The 13,286-nt window shown below is 44.5% G+C and overlaps 1 protein-coding gene across 2 annotated transcripts in view; it reads right to left on the bottom strand.

The window, feature by feature from the left end:
- Positions 1–204: 204 nt before the first annotated feature.
- LOC114053503 (molybdenum cofactor biosynthesis protein 1-like) overlaps positions 205–13,286 on the bottom strand; it is a 40,905-nt gene continuing 27,823 nt past the window's right edge. Inside the window, exons 8-11 of one of the 2 annotated variants that reach the window (XM_027876611.1) lie at positions 13,043–13,153; positions 9,523–9,643; positions 8,984–9,031; positions 205–2,402 (exon numbers count right to left, since the gene is read on the bottom strand). In XM_027876611.1, the coding sequence (XP_027732412.1) occupies positions 1,609–2,402; positions 8,984–9,031; positions 9,523–9,643; positions 13,043–13,153 (1,074 nt within the window). In that variant the 3' untranslated portion in view covers positions 205–1,608. Of the gene's footprint in view, positions 2,403–8,968; positions 9,032–9,522; positions 9,644–13,042; positions 13,154–13,286 lie in introns of both variants that reach the window. The other variant, XM_027876612.1, reaches the window with a different exon arrangement.

The following is a 13,286-nucleotide window of genomic DNA, read 5'->3' on the forward strand; positions in this document are numbered from 1 at the left end:
TTCCCTGCTCACTGCCCTCTCACACGTAATAATATCAATAATAGCTAGAATTTCTACTGTGTCTACTATGTAGGCACTGTGTTTTACAAATATAATCTCAATTGATTCTCACAACAGCCCTGCAAGGTAGGTGCTATTATTATCCCCATTTTACAGACGAGGAAACTGAGGCAAACAGAGGTTAAGTGACCTGTCCAAGGTCACACAGGAGTGTCTCAGGCTGGATTTGAACTCAGGTCTTCCTGACTCCAGGCCCAATAACATATCCACTGCACTACCTCTGTGAAATAGGATAATTAAGGTAAATTAAGGGATATGGTTTGGAGGGAAAAGAGTCAGACTACATTCCTGAGCCAGAAAAAAATAAACCCCAAATAGAAATGGTCACTAAGTTCCCTTCCAAGTGTAAAAACTCGAACTCCAGAGCTAAACTGAAATCATTCTCATTCATCCTCACCAAGAAAATTCCTTTTCCTACCCCACCTACATAAACTTCCTAAGAATGGGGAGAGAAGGGAGTGAGTACTGACCACCCATAAATCTTTGCTTCTCCGGCTGGCTGGGGGCAAGTCTATCACAAGAAGAATAAGAATAACTCAGGTTTGGAGAAGGGAGAGGAACCACCCTCCTTGAACTGCAGAGGTAGGAGATGATGGCTGTGGAATGTTACCTCTACTGTCAGATGTGGCCTCTGCCTTGGCTGGTTTCTCCTTAACTGTGTGTTTCTATCATTGAGGAAGGCTCATAGAGGGTATGGGAGGGTATACCTGGAAATGATTGTGAGGTTTAACAAAAAAATTAAGGGCATCAATAAAAGCAACGAGCAAAAATTCCTAGGGCCTGTCTGTCCTCCCTTCTTTCCCTGTTTGGAAAAAGAAACTGGACCAAAGTCCTCTCCCAGGAGGGGACGTCAGCCTGTTAGGGGGGCCGAGAAGATAAGGCAGCAACAGATGATACAGGATATCTCCAAAGTCTTAGCGCCCCTTTACTTAAAAGCTTTAGTAGCTTAAAACTGCACTAAAGACCTAAACCAAGGCAAAAACAAATGAGGTGGAAAAAAATGTTGAGTAAGGGAGAGTCCATTGGGGGTAGGGGGTATTAATAAATAAACTCTCTTATCTAAGGCCATTGATTTAACTTGTAGATGATTTGGACCTTTTGTCTCCCCACTGCTGGCCCCACAGTGTTATTCCAAGGGTCAAATGATATCATGGATACGAAAGTATTTTGAAAAGTGTTGAATGCTCTGCAAAGGATTCTTATTCTCACTATCCTCAGGTACTATATTTGAGTCCTAACCCCATTTCTCCCTCTGACTAGAGAGCTGTGTCATCCTGACTCCTTTGTCCCAAGTAGTTAATCTCCCACTCTGGGCTTCAGTTTTCTCATCTGTAAAATGACAGTTTTGGACTAGATGGTCTCTGAGTTCCTTTCTGGCTCTGAATCCATGACTTATTCTTAAGGGACCTCTCAGCTCTGACATTCTTTGGTCCTGGATAACGGGGAGTGATAAAAGGGCACAGTGACCCAGACCAAGATGAAACCTCATCCTAGATGCTGATACAAAGCCTGCTGCAGATTCTCAGAAAGGGAGGGCACTTGGGTATGTCAGAATTGGGACTGAGAGGATATGGAATTTGAGCTTCGATTAAAGTCCCCTCGCTGACCCCCTGTTTTGCTAAGCAATTTGATGTCTCCCAGAACAATGTCCCTGCTGACTGCTTTGCACATGTCATAGAGGGTGAGGGCAGCTATGGCAGCAGAAGTGAGGGCTTCCATTTCCACACCAGTGGGACCCCATGCCCGACATGATGCCTGGATCACTACAGCGTGGCGGGCAGCATCCAGCTCTAGCTGTACCTGGGTATGGCTCAGAGTCACATGATGGCACAGTGGGATCAGCTGGCTGGTCAGTTTGGCTGCCTGGATTCCGGCCAGTTGGGCCACAGCCAAGGCATCACCTTTCCGCAGCTGGTTCTGGCGGACGAGCTTGAAGGCCTCAGGCCCCAGGAAGACCACAGCAGAGGCCACAGCCACCCGCTCCGTGGTTGGCTTTCCGCCCACATCAACCATGGCAGCCCGCCCTTCTGAGTCCATGTGGGTCAGCTGGTCTGAGAGAGGAGAGAGTCTGGGGGTAGCTGGGACAACTGGTGTCTCTGGGTTAAGGCACTTGGTGCTGCAGTCAGGATCTTGGGGGTGAGAGCTATAGAATCTCCAGGAAGAGCTTGCCTCTAGCCTCGGCTGGGTTGGAGGAAGGACTCGTGGTAATCCCCCTCTTGTCCATGAAGCTCCCATGTGGCCGGAGAAACTCCCTCTGGCTCTGAGCCCCTGGATGTGAAGAGGGTCCCAGGGGGGAAGGCTGGAAGAGGTGAGAGGAGCATCTCCAAGCTTTGGGAAGCACCCTATATGGAAAAAGGGAAGAAGAGAAGAGGTTAAAGGCAATAGTGAGCCAACAGGAAGGTAAGGAAGATGTGGGCAGAAAGCCACAGAGATGTAAGCAATAGAGAGACACAGGACGAGACACAAAGGCAAAACTCTGAAGTAAATAGTTTCTTGAAAACTTTCACCCTTCCTCAGTCACCCTGACCAGCCAGAAATCAGCTTCCCCAGTGTGCTACAAAACGATGATCTGAATTGCAGAGTGAGCTCCCATCCTTAGGAAAACGAAGCTACTCCCCCCATCTGCCTATTATGACTTAAGAGTCAATGGGCCAGATGACCTCTCAAAGTTCTTTCCATTTTTTTTTAAATAATAAAACCTTTAATGTTCACTTGGGAAAGCTAGGTGGCTTAGTGGATAGAGTGCTGGGCCTGGAATCAGGAAGATTCAGGAGTTCAAATCTGGCCTCAGACACTTACTAGCTGTGTGATCCTTGCAAATCACTTAACCCTGTTTGCCTCAGTTTCCTCATCTATAAAATGAGCTGGAGAAGGGAATGGCAAACCACTCCCAGTATCTTTGCCAAGAAAACTCCAAATGGGGTCACAGAGTCGGACATGACTGAACAACAAAAATTTTTACTTATAGAATCATAGATTTAGAGCAGAAGGGACTTTAGAGGCCACTGAAGAATAGAGAGGTTAAGTGACTTGCTGAGGGGGGAGTGGGGGATAGGTGTCACAAAACTAGTAAGTGTCTGATGTAGGATTCAAATCCAGTTTTCCTGATTCTGATTACATCATCCTATCCACTTTGCTATGCTGCCTCTGAAAAACAGAGAATTGCAGATCTGTTGCCAGAAGGAACGCGGGAGACCATCCAGGGAGTACACCCTCCTCATTTTACAGATAAGGAAACTGAGGCAGAAGGATTTGCCTAAGGGCACACAGGTAGGAAGGCTCGGAGATGGGATTCTAATCTAGGTCCTCAGACTCTTATACCACAACTTTACTCATAGAGAATTTTTGACAATTTCAAAAGAAAAAAAAAAAAAAGAGAAAAGTCCTAGATGAAGGACTAAAATTTCCCTAGATGAAGTCTCTATCGCCAACAAAAAAATCTGTTAAGCAAATTAACAAGTATAAACAAGATACTAGGGGAAACATTTAACCTACTTAGGAGAATGCATTTTGTCAAATGCCTTCAAGCAGTCCTCAAGCATTTCAGACCTGCACATTTACTTACAGGAGACAGGCTCATTTCAAGGTGGCCTCTTCTCTTCCTTAAAGCAGGCCCCTTTAAGATCCTCTGCCTTTGGGGCCACATTTTATTTGTCTGACTCAAGTCATTTTACACACTTGAAAATGATAAAATGTCATTGGAGGCATCACAGCAGTAACACTGGACAAGGAGCCAAAAGACCTGGGTTCTAGTCTTGGCTCTTGCACTAACTTCCTTTGTCACCTTGGACAAGTCTACTACTCTTTTCTGAGCCTAATTTTGTCACGTAATTATAGAATTTTAAAGTTGGAAAAGAACGTAACAGGAGTCTGGGCCAAAATGTATCCAAAAGGAATCCCACTAACCCAACCAATGGTTAAAGGACCTAACCAGTCTGCCTTTAACGTTTGCTTTCAACCCTCCAACAAAAGGGAATCAACCCACTACCTCCCATGGCAGCCTGTTCTACTTATAGACCACATGCCCAAGTATCGTAACTTCTTTCTCTACAACATGTCTCATGTGTGTCCCCTTCTGTCGACTCACACAGCTAACATTCCAAGTCAGGCTCTTGATACTTGTCACCTGGACTATTAGTATAATCCAGGAATGGGCCTCCCAGTCTCTCCCCATTCCAATCTAGCCTCTACTCAGTGGCCAAAGTGATTTTTCTAAAGTGTAGATCTCGCTGCGTCCCGCTTCCCTGCTCAATAAACCTCAGTGGTTCCCTATTACCTCCAGGTTCTAACAGGAAGTCCTTTGTTCTTGTTCAATCACGTCTGACTCTGTATGACTCCATTTGGAATTTTCTTGGCAAAGATACCGGAGTGATTTGCCATTTCCTTCTCTAGCTCATTGTACAGATAAAGAAACTGAGGCAAACAGAGTTAAGTGACTTGCCCAGGGTCACACAGCTAGGAACTGTCTGAGGCTGGATTTGAACTCACAAAGATGAGTCTCCCTGACTCCAGGCCCGACACTCTATCCATTGTGCCACCTAGAAACCTTGGCAGCTCCTCAAAACTTGGCCCCTTCTTGTGTTCCCAACCTTCTTAAATTCTACTCTTAGCCTGGCTGCTGTACTTCAAATACAGCTCTTCCTAACCTGCCTTTGTGGCTTTGCTTTGGCGAGTCCTCATTCCTAGAATGCCCGTCTTCCTCGCTTCTGACCTCTGGAATCACTGGCTTCCTTCAGGACTCAGCTCCAACAAGGCTTTTGTTTACCTCCTCCAGCTGCTACTGCCATCCCCTAGACAGCTACCATCCCTTTGTCCTCTACTTACCTTATGTGTTCTGATGTTTGTCGTCTCCTCCAGTAGAATGTAAGCTCCCTGAGGACAGGGATTTCTTTTTTTTTTTTTCGTCTTTCTAGAACTTAACATCAAGACCTGGCACACAGTATATGCTTAATAAATATTTGCTGATGGGTTGATTCAAAGGTGTTTTTCCTTATGTGAAACCTAAATTTCTTCCTTTGCAATATCCACTTCCTACTTCTGCCCTTTGAAACCAAACAAAAGAAGTCTAATCTCTCCTCCACATGGCATCCAAGGGTTTTCCCATGAAAGGAATTATTATTTTACTATTATATTAATGACCAATTGTTAAATTGGCATTCAAGCTTTTTTCCTCTGTTTCTTCATTGAGGCCGAGCTCCTATGGAAGGTCTGCCTCTGACGGACACGACTGGTTAAGATTATCCCTAACCCTCAGGGAACATGCTCTTCAATCTGAGGCAGGACCCCACCTAACTAGGACACCTTACTCCTGATTAGAATTTAAACAGAATCCAGTCTAGGTGAGTTCTTACCCAGAGGAAATGAGCCCCTGTCCTTGTACCCCTCCATTAGAGTTTAGGGTAACCCACCTCATGAAGGAGAAAACCAACCAGAGTGGTCTGGATAGAGATGGTTCTCCCGTCCAGATTGCTGGCGGAAGCTCAGTCTCATGATCAACCTCCTCTCAGGAGGAAGAGCTGAAGACTTCTAGCCCACCTCCTCATTAAATGTCCACCAGGTAGGGTTGATTTTCAGTTGTCAATGGAATTCCCTTTCAAGGATTATTTAAAGCTTTCAGGTTCTCCATGTCTTTTGTCTTTGGTTACCAGGAGAAACCACTGACCATGAATTTGTTGATTGCTGGCTAGCCTAATTAATAAATTGATTATTAATTACCCAGAAACTCTGCCTCTCAGGGTTTTTCATTCATTCCACCCAACTTGAAGGAAGTTCACTGGTAAAAATGAAGGCATAAGGCTCACTGAACTTCATGGTCTCTGATGGTGTGTTACAATCCTATGATTCTAAGAGTCTCTTTGAATTGGCAAGGATGGGGAGAAAGGCTGGAGCTGTGATTTCAATGATATGGGGAAATCCCAAATGAAGAAATTCCATCTACCAATGTAAGTGAGCACCTTCTCAGCCACTTACAGTCTTGGAGAGTTTGCCTAGATGGATGACTTGGCCAGAATTAGAATCACAAAGACAGTAAGTGCCAGAAACTAGAATTGAAGTCAGGTGTTTCTGGCTCTGAAGCTGGCTCTCTAAACACGATGCCCTGCTGCCTCTCATTAGTAAGAAGTATTTGGAATAAGTCTGAATTACAGAACTCTGTTCTTATTTCATATTCTGACATCACCCTTGGGAAACCTTCTAATTCTTTACCTCTCATTACCTCCCTACTATTGGATGTATGTATTCTTCAGATAGCTAGATGGCTCAGTGGTCAGAGTGCTGGGCCCAGAGTCACAAAGACCTGGGTTCAAATCCAGCCTTAGACACTTTCCCTGGGCAAGTCACTTAACCTCTATTTGCTTTAATCCACCGGAGAAGGAAATGGCAAACCACTCCAGTATCTTCGCCAAGAAGGCCCCATGGATAGTATTAATGTGATATGGTCCACAGGCTCTTGAAGAGTATGACATGACTGAACAATAACAATTTTTTTTCGATTACAATGCAGTATGCACCTCTGAAATTACATGTTCTCTTTATAAGTAAACTGTTTTTAATAAGGCCTCTTTGGTGAACTTTTGAGATGAGTTTTACATAATTTTTTTTTTCCTAAGAAAATAAGACAAGGGGCAGCTAAGTGGCGCAGTGGATAGAGTACTGGCCCTGAAGTCAGGAGGACCTGAGTTTAAATCCAGCCTTAGACCAAACACTTGACACTTATTAGCTGTGTGACCCTGGGCAAGTCACTTAACCCCAATTGCCTAAAAAAGAAAGAAAGAAAGAAAGAAAATAATACATTCCATGACTGAAAGAAAATCTAGGGAAAAAAAAAAACAACCAATTTGAAGTCTTGTTTTGGTATCTCTTTTCTTTAACTAATGAATTAATTTTATTCTGTATTTTTTTTAATCACCTTCATATCCCATGAAAGACTCATGGGATAGTCAATGTGCTGACTTTAGTTAGAGAATCTGGGTTTGAATTCTGGTTCTGACAATTACTACCTAGGTGACCTTGGGCAAATCATTGAACCTCTCTGGGCCTCAGTTTCCTCATCTGTAAAATGGATGGGGGGTTGAAATGCCTCTAAGATAGGGGTTCTTTAGAAGACTGATGAAGCCCATAAACCCCTGCTGAACTCCTTTTCAGAATAATAAAATATATAGGATTATAGGGGAAACCACTTACATTGAAATGAAGATATAATTTTTCCCATACTATGCCCTTCCACACTATGAAATCTATTTATAGACTCATTGGGGAGTTAGATTAAGAAGCCTTGTTCTAAGGTCCCTTACAGCTCTCAATCCATGATCCTATAACTTCCATCAGCCCCACATCAGTAAGGGTATACCTCATAAGTCTGACTATGAAGAAATAAGGCAGATTCTATAAGATATATATGGCGACCACCTATCTTGTTACTTTGTAGGCACATTCTTTTGGAGGCACTTTGTAGGCACCATTATTATTTCTCAAAGTTCAGTAGAAAGAGCCCTGGCTCCAAAGTCAAGGATTTGGATTTAAATCCCATCTCCGATGTTTGCTACCTATGTGACCAAGTCATTGAACCTCTCTGGGCCTCAGTTTCCTCATCTGTAGAGTAAGGAAGTTGGACTAGATGTCTTCTGAGTTCCCTTCTAGTTCTAGGTTTCTAACCCAATGTAATTTTCCCCAATTGCTCCTCATGAAGTGAAGATGATCCAGGGTTCTAAAAGGCATAAGCTTGGAGAATTCTACCAGGTTGCAAAGGTGAAAAGGATGGGTTTGGTGACCAGCCATGTGTGTCTGCTTCCTGAGAACCAGCCTAACTAAACATGGAGAGGCTCATCACCAGGAAAGTTGACTGCCAGCTGCCATTTTTGATCAAAGCAACTCATGACACAATCCAACCAAGACATGCATGAAAAGCCCATGTCAGAAGAAGGTACACTGGGCTGATGAAATCATGGATCCTTGATACATTACTCATATTAGTCTGTTGTGAGTTCACTGGGTATTAGCCAAGTGGCCGAAATGATCTGTTTCTGAAGCAAAAGCCTTGTACCTAACTCCTATTCAGTAAGAGCTGCTCCTTTGGGACGCAGTGGATAGAACACTGGCCCTGGAGTCAGGAGGACCTAAGTTCAAATCTGCCCTCAGACATATAACACTCACTAACTGTGTGACCCTGGGCAAGTCACTTAACCTCAATTGCCTAAAACAAAAACAAAAACAAAAAAACAAAAAAAAAAGAACTGCCCCTTAGCCGTCTGAACTCCAATCAGTCGAATATTATTTTCCCAATGATTCAAAGGGACAGTTTAGAACTGGAAAGGACCTCAAAGGTCATCAAGGCCAAGCTCTTAGTTGCTCATGTTAGAAAACTGAGGCTCAAAGAATTAAGTGACTTGTCCACAATCACAGAGGTAACAAGTAGCAAAATTAGGATTTGAATCCAGTCTTCTGACTCCAGAAGGCAGCGTAGTGGCACAGTGGATAGAGTGCTGGACCTGAAGTCAGGAAAACTCATCTTCCTGAGTTCAAATGTGACTTCAGACACTAGCTGTGTGACCCTGGAAAAGTCACTTCACCCTTTTTGCCTCAGTTTCCTCATCTGTAAAATGAGCTGGAGAAAGAAATGGCAAACCACTCCAGTATCTTTGCCAAGAAAACCCCAAATGGGGTCACAAAGAGTCAAAAAGACTGAAAAAAAAACTATTGAACAACAATTTCCAACTCCAGACCCACCATACCATCTCCTCAAAGTTTGACCCTACGTATCCTACTTCTTTTATTGAACCTTAATGAAAATGGGACCTATCATTAAAGATCTGATAGCCCTACTTCCCCTTCACCCAATTCTCACCCCTGCCCCCAGGGAGGTCTTTGAAGGACAGGGAAGGATAAAGGGTGGGGACAAACGGTTACGTACTGATGGGTCACCCACCGATGAGGATCATGGGCCGGTTCTTCATCTGGGCAATGTTGAACATGCCTGAGTTAGGGGGAAAAATGAAAAAGGAAGAGAAAAACGGGGCAGGGGGAAGAGATCAATGAATGGAAGAGATAGATGGACAACATGTACACCTGGTATGACAAATACCTGTGTTCATGCACAAACACATACGTGGATGAGTACACAATAAGGCTGTCTTTAGAATAATAGGGAAACCAGCCTTCCAGACTCCCAGCCCTCAAATCTTGATAAACTTCCAGAAAAGGTGGGTGCAAGGGGATATAGATAGGGAAGAGAGGTAGAGACCCAAGTGAGCAGCTTATCTGCCTCCTCTGTCCTCCCTCTCCCCCCACCCATGGGAGAGGGACACAAGGTCCAAGAGGAATGACTGGGGTAAGGAAGACTTAATAGGATTTAAGCTGCCACCCTTTCTCCCTAGCGCTAGTCTGCCCAGCCCCCCCCCCCCCCCGCAACCCTCATCAACTTCCCTCTCAACCCTCCCAACTCCCTCCCTCTCCCAACCTCAATACCTGCATGTTGCTGCTTCTTTCTGCCCACGGCAGCCCCGATGATGCTCAGCAGCTCCTCCTCAGAGGCCCCAGCCCGAAGGTGATCCCGTAGAGACACTTCTGAATTTCCAAAGAGGCAAACCTGCCCAACATCACAACACAGAATCGATGACACTCACCCTCATCACTGGGTTTTGGTCCCTGGATGGGGACCGGATATCCTCCTCCCTCCCTCAGCCCACTGAGCTTGGAACAAAAGGAAATGGATTAAAGCTATAACAGGAAGAGATAAGGATGCAGCCTGGTACAGTAGGAAAATCACTTGTCTCTGAAATCAGAGGACCTGAGCTCAAATCAGAGGCAATCAGGTGATGCAGGAGATAAGATATGAATGTGGGATTTGGAGACAGGAACCACCAGGTTGAAATCCTGCCTCAGCCATGTTCTTGTTGTAAGAATCAAATCACATATGTAAAGCACTTTGCAGACCTCAAAGCTCTATAAAAATATGTGTTATTCAGTTGTTTTTCAGTCATGTCTGACTCTCCCTGACCCCATCTGGGCTTTTCTTGGCAGAGATACTAGAGTGTTTTGCCATTTCCTTCTTCAGCTCATTTTACAGATGAGGAAACTGAGGCAGACAGGGTTAAGTGACTTGCCCAGGGCCACACAACGAGCAAGTGTCTGAGCCCGGATTTGAACTCAGAAAGATGAGTCTTCCTGACTCCTGGTGCTCTCTCCATTGTGCCTCCTAGCTATTATTAAAAATTATTAAATATCAGCTATTATTAAATCCTGCCTCTGACACTTACTACCTGTTTGACCTTGCAGAAGGAAGGAAACAAGCATTTATTAAGTACATTTCAGAAACTGTGCTAAGTACTTTACAAATATTATCTTATTTCATCCTCATAATAATGCTAGGGAATAGGTGCTGTTATTAAACCCATTTTACAGAGGAGGAAACTGAGGCAGACAGGGATTAAGTGACTTGCCTAGGGTCACAGACCTAGAAAGTATCTGAGGCCAAATCTGAACTCAGGCCCAGCATCCACTGCACCACCTCGCTGCCTCTAACTTAACTTCCCTGGCCTTCATTTTCCCCATTTATAAAATAAGGGACTTCTTAAGTCCCTTCCAGCTCAGGATCTATAATCTTGTGAGTTCATGACAATAAAAAGAAGATGCTCTTGGGTAGTGAGGGGAAAGGGCCAAGGCCCCAGGGCGAGGAACCTGCGGCCCAGAGACGGTGACACATGGCCCTCTAGGTCCTCAAGTGTGGTCCTTTGACCGAATCCAAATCCAATCCACAGTTTGGATTCAGTCAAAGGGCCACACTTGAGGACCTAGAGGGCTACATGTGGCCTCAAGGCTGCACGTTCCCTACCCCTGGGCCAAGCAGCTTAAAGATAGAGGAGGCCCTGCCAGGATCACCTGCAAAAAATCATTGTCCAGCTTCTAGGTCAGGCACAGGTGAGAGTCTCCCAAAGATATTTCCACTTGGACGTCCCAGTCACCTCAAAGTTTCTCAAACTGAAATCAGTCTATACTTAAAACCAAACTTCTCTTTTAGATGTCCCTATTTCTGTCAGTGATACAATCCCTCCTTGTCACTCTCACCCATAACCACAACCTCAGAATCAGCTCTGGGAAGAAGTCAGTCATTAGATTCTGTTTTTTTCTCTTCTTTCAAAAATATTCCTCAAGGGGCAGCTAGGTGGCGCAGTGGATAGAGCACGGGCCCTGAAGTCAGAAGGACCTGAGTTCAAATCCATCCTCAAACACTTGACACTTACTAGTTGTGTGACCCTGGGCAAGTCACTTAAACCCAATTGCCAAAAAAAATAAAAAAATAAAAAAAAATATTCCTCAAATCGGTAACGACTAAAATGGTTTCCTCATTGGTCTCCCTACCGCTAGTTAGCCCCACTCTAATCCTTCATGCACTGAAGAATCTTCTTGATGAATGCACCGTTTTCATCATGCCACCTGCCAGAGGCCACCATGCCACCGCTGACACAAAAACTCTTCAGTGGCTTCCCGCTGCCTACAGAATAAAGTCCATATTCCTCATCCTAGTATTTAAGGCCTTCTACAGTCTGGTCCCCACTTACTTTTGCCAGGTTTATCTCCTCTTACTTTCCCTTCCATATATTCTCTGATGCAATCAAACCGGCCTATATACCATCTGCCAAAATTTTTCTCCTTCCTACCTTTGTTCACAATATTTCCTGTTCCTGGAATGCTCCTCCTTGATCTTCTCTATCTATCCAATTCCAACTTGGCTCGTCTCCAATGGTCCCTCCTTTAGGAAAAGCAGGGCCACCCCAACACACAACAGCACCTTTTTTTCTGATCCCTGCGGCATTCACTTGGAACACTGCCTTGTGGCAGTTTTCAGCACAGTTGCCTTCTTTAAAAAAATTTTCTTATGCATTCTGTTCTCTGAGACTATGAGCTCTTAAATGACAGACCCTGTACTTCTCTGTATGCTTCTCCCATGGTATCTAGAATGCTGAGTACACTGAATATAATCATTAAACTGTTATTGAATAATAGATAGGTTCGGTGTCAAGGATGATATAACTGGCTACAGTGTTCCAAATCAGCAGTTCTGATGCAAAATCCATAGATACCTTTTAGGCTTTGATTTTGATAAGCCCCAGACAGGGGTGGGGAACTTGTGGCCCTCTAGGTCCTCAAGTGCAGCCCTTTGGCTGAATCCAAACTTCACAGAACACATCCCCTTAATAAAAAGGATTTGTTCTGTAAAACTTGGACTTGGTCAAAAGGACACACCTAAGGACTTCAAGGCCACATGTGGCCTCAAGGCCACAGGTTCCCCACTCCTGTCCCAGACCTTTGGTTGAGTAAGGGTGATATAACTGAGATTTTTTTTTTGGAGGAGGGAAAAGGGGAACAGGACAGAGAGCTTCTAAGCAATCACAATCCACCTACGAGTCAACCCCTATCCTGGAGTTCAGAGAATTCCCTAAGGCTCAAGAGAGCAGCTCACCCATTGTCCTGTTCCAAGGCTCCCATCATCCCCCGGGTAATGACACAGAATATATCTCAAGCCTGGCCTGCTTTACCATCAACCATCTCTGTGTGCTGTTTTCTAAAGAAATCTCTAAATCAAGGGTTCTCAACCTTGTTTCATGGACTCCCTAGGCAGTCCAGTGAAGCCCATGGACCCCTTTTCAGAATAATGTTTTTAAATGAATAAAATAAAATATATAGGATTACAAAAGAAACTAATTATATTGAAACTCACTTATCAAGATATTCCAAAAAATCAAGTTCATGGACCTCAGGGTAAGAATTCCTGGTCTATAAAGTCAATCCTTTCCAGCATTCCGTACCTACTCCCTAAAATAATCAATATCTCAGGAGGAAGAAAGAGAAGATATTCAGGATGGCTTTGACACTACTGGAGGGGGGTGGAGATGGAACAACACTGGGGAGACAAAACTCTTGAGGGAAATGACATTGGGGGAAAGTAGTTCAGCTGGTGAGGCATTGTGGGGAAGGGGTGACCCACCTTGAGGTTCCCATCAGCTGTGATGCGGAGGCGGTTGCAGGTCCCACAGAAATGCTCAGACATGGACGTAATGAAGCTGATCTGGCCTCGGAAACCAGGGACCCTGAAGGCCTGGAGGAGAAGAAGCAGCTTGGAGCTATGGGAAATGTGCTAGGGAGATGAAGTCTCCACTAAGATGTCAGCAGGAGCTCCTCCTACCCAACCCTTACTCCAGACAGACCAATTCCCAACCCCATAAAGGCTA

Source organism: Vombatus ursinus, unplaced genomic scaffold (assembly GCF_900497805.2).
Source record: "Vombatus ursinus unplaced genomic scaffold, bare-nosed wombat genome assembly UNPS02014811.1, whole genome shotgun sequence".
Classification (NCBI taxonomy): Eukaryota; Metazoa; Chordata; class Mammalia; order Diprotodontia; family Vombatidae; genus Vombatus; species Vombatus ursinus.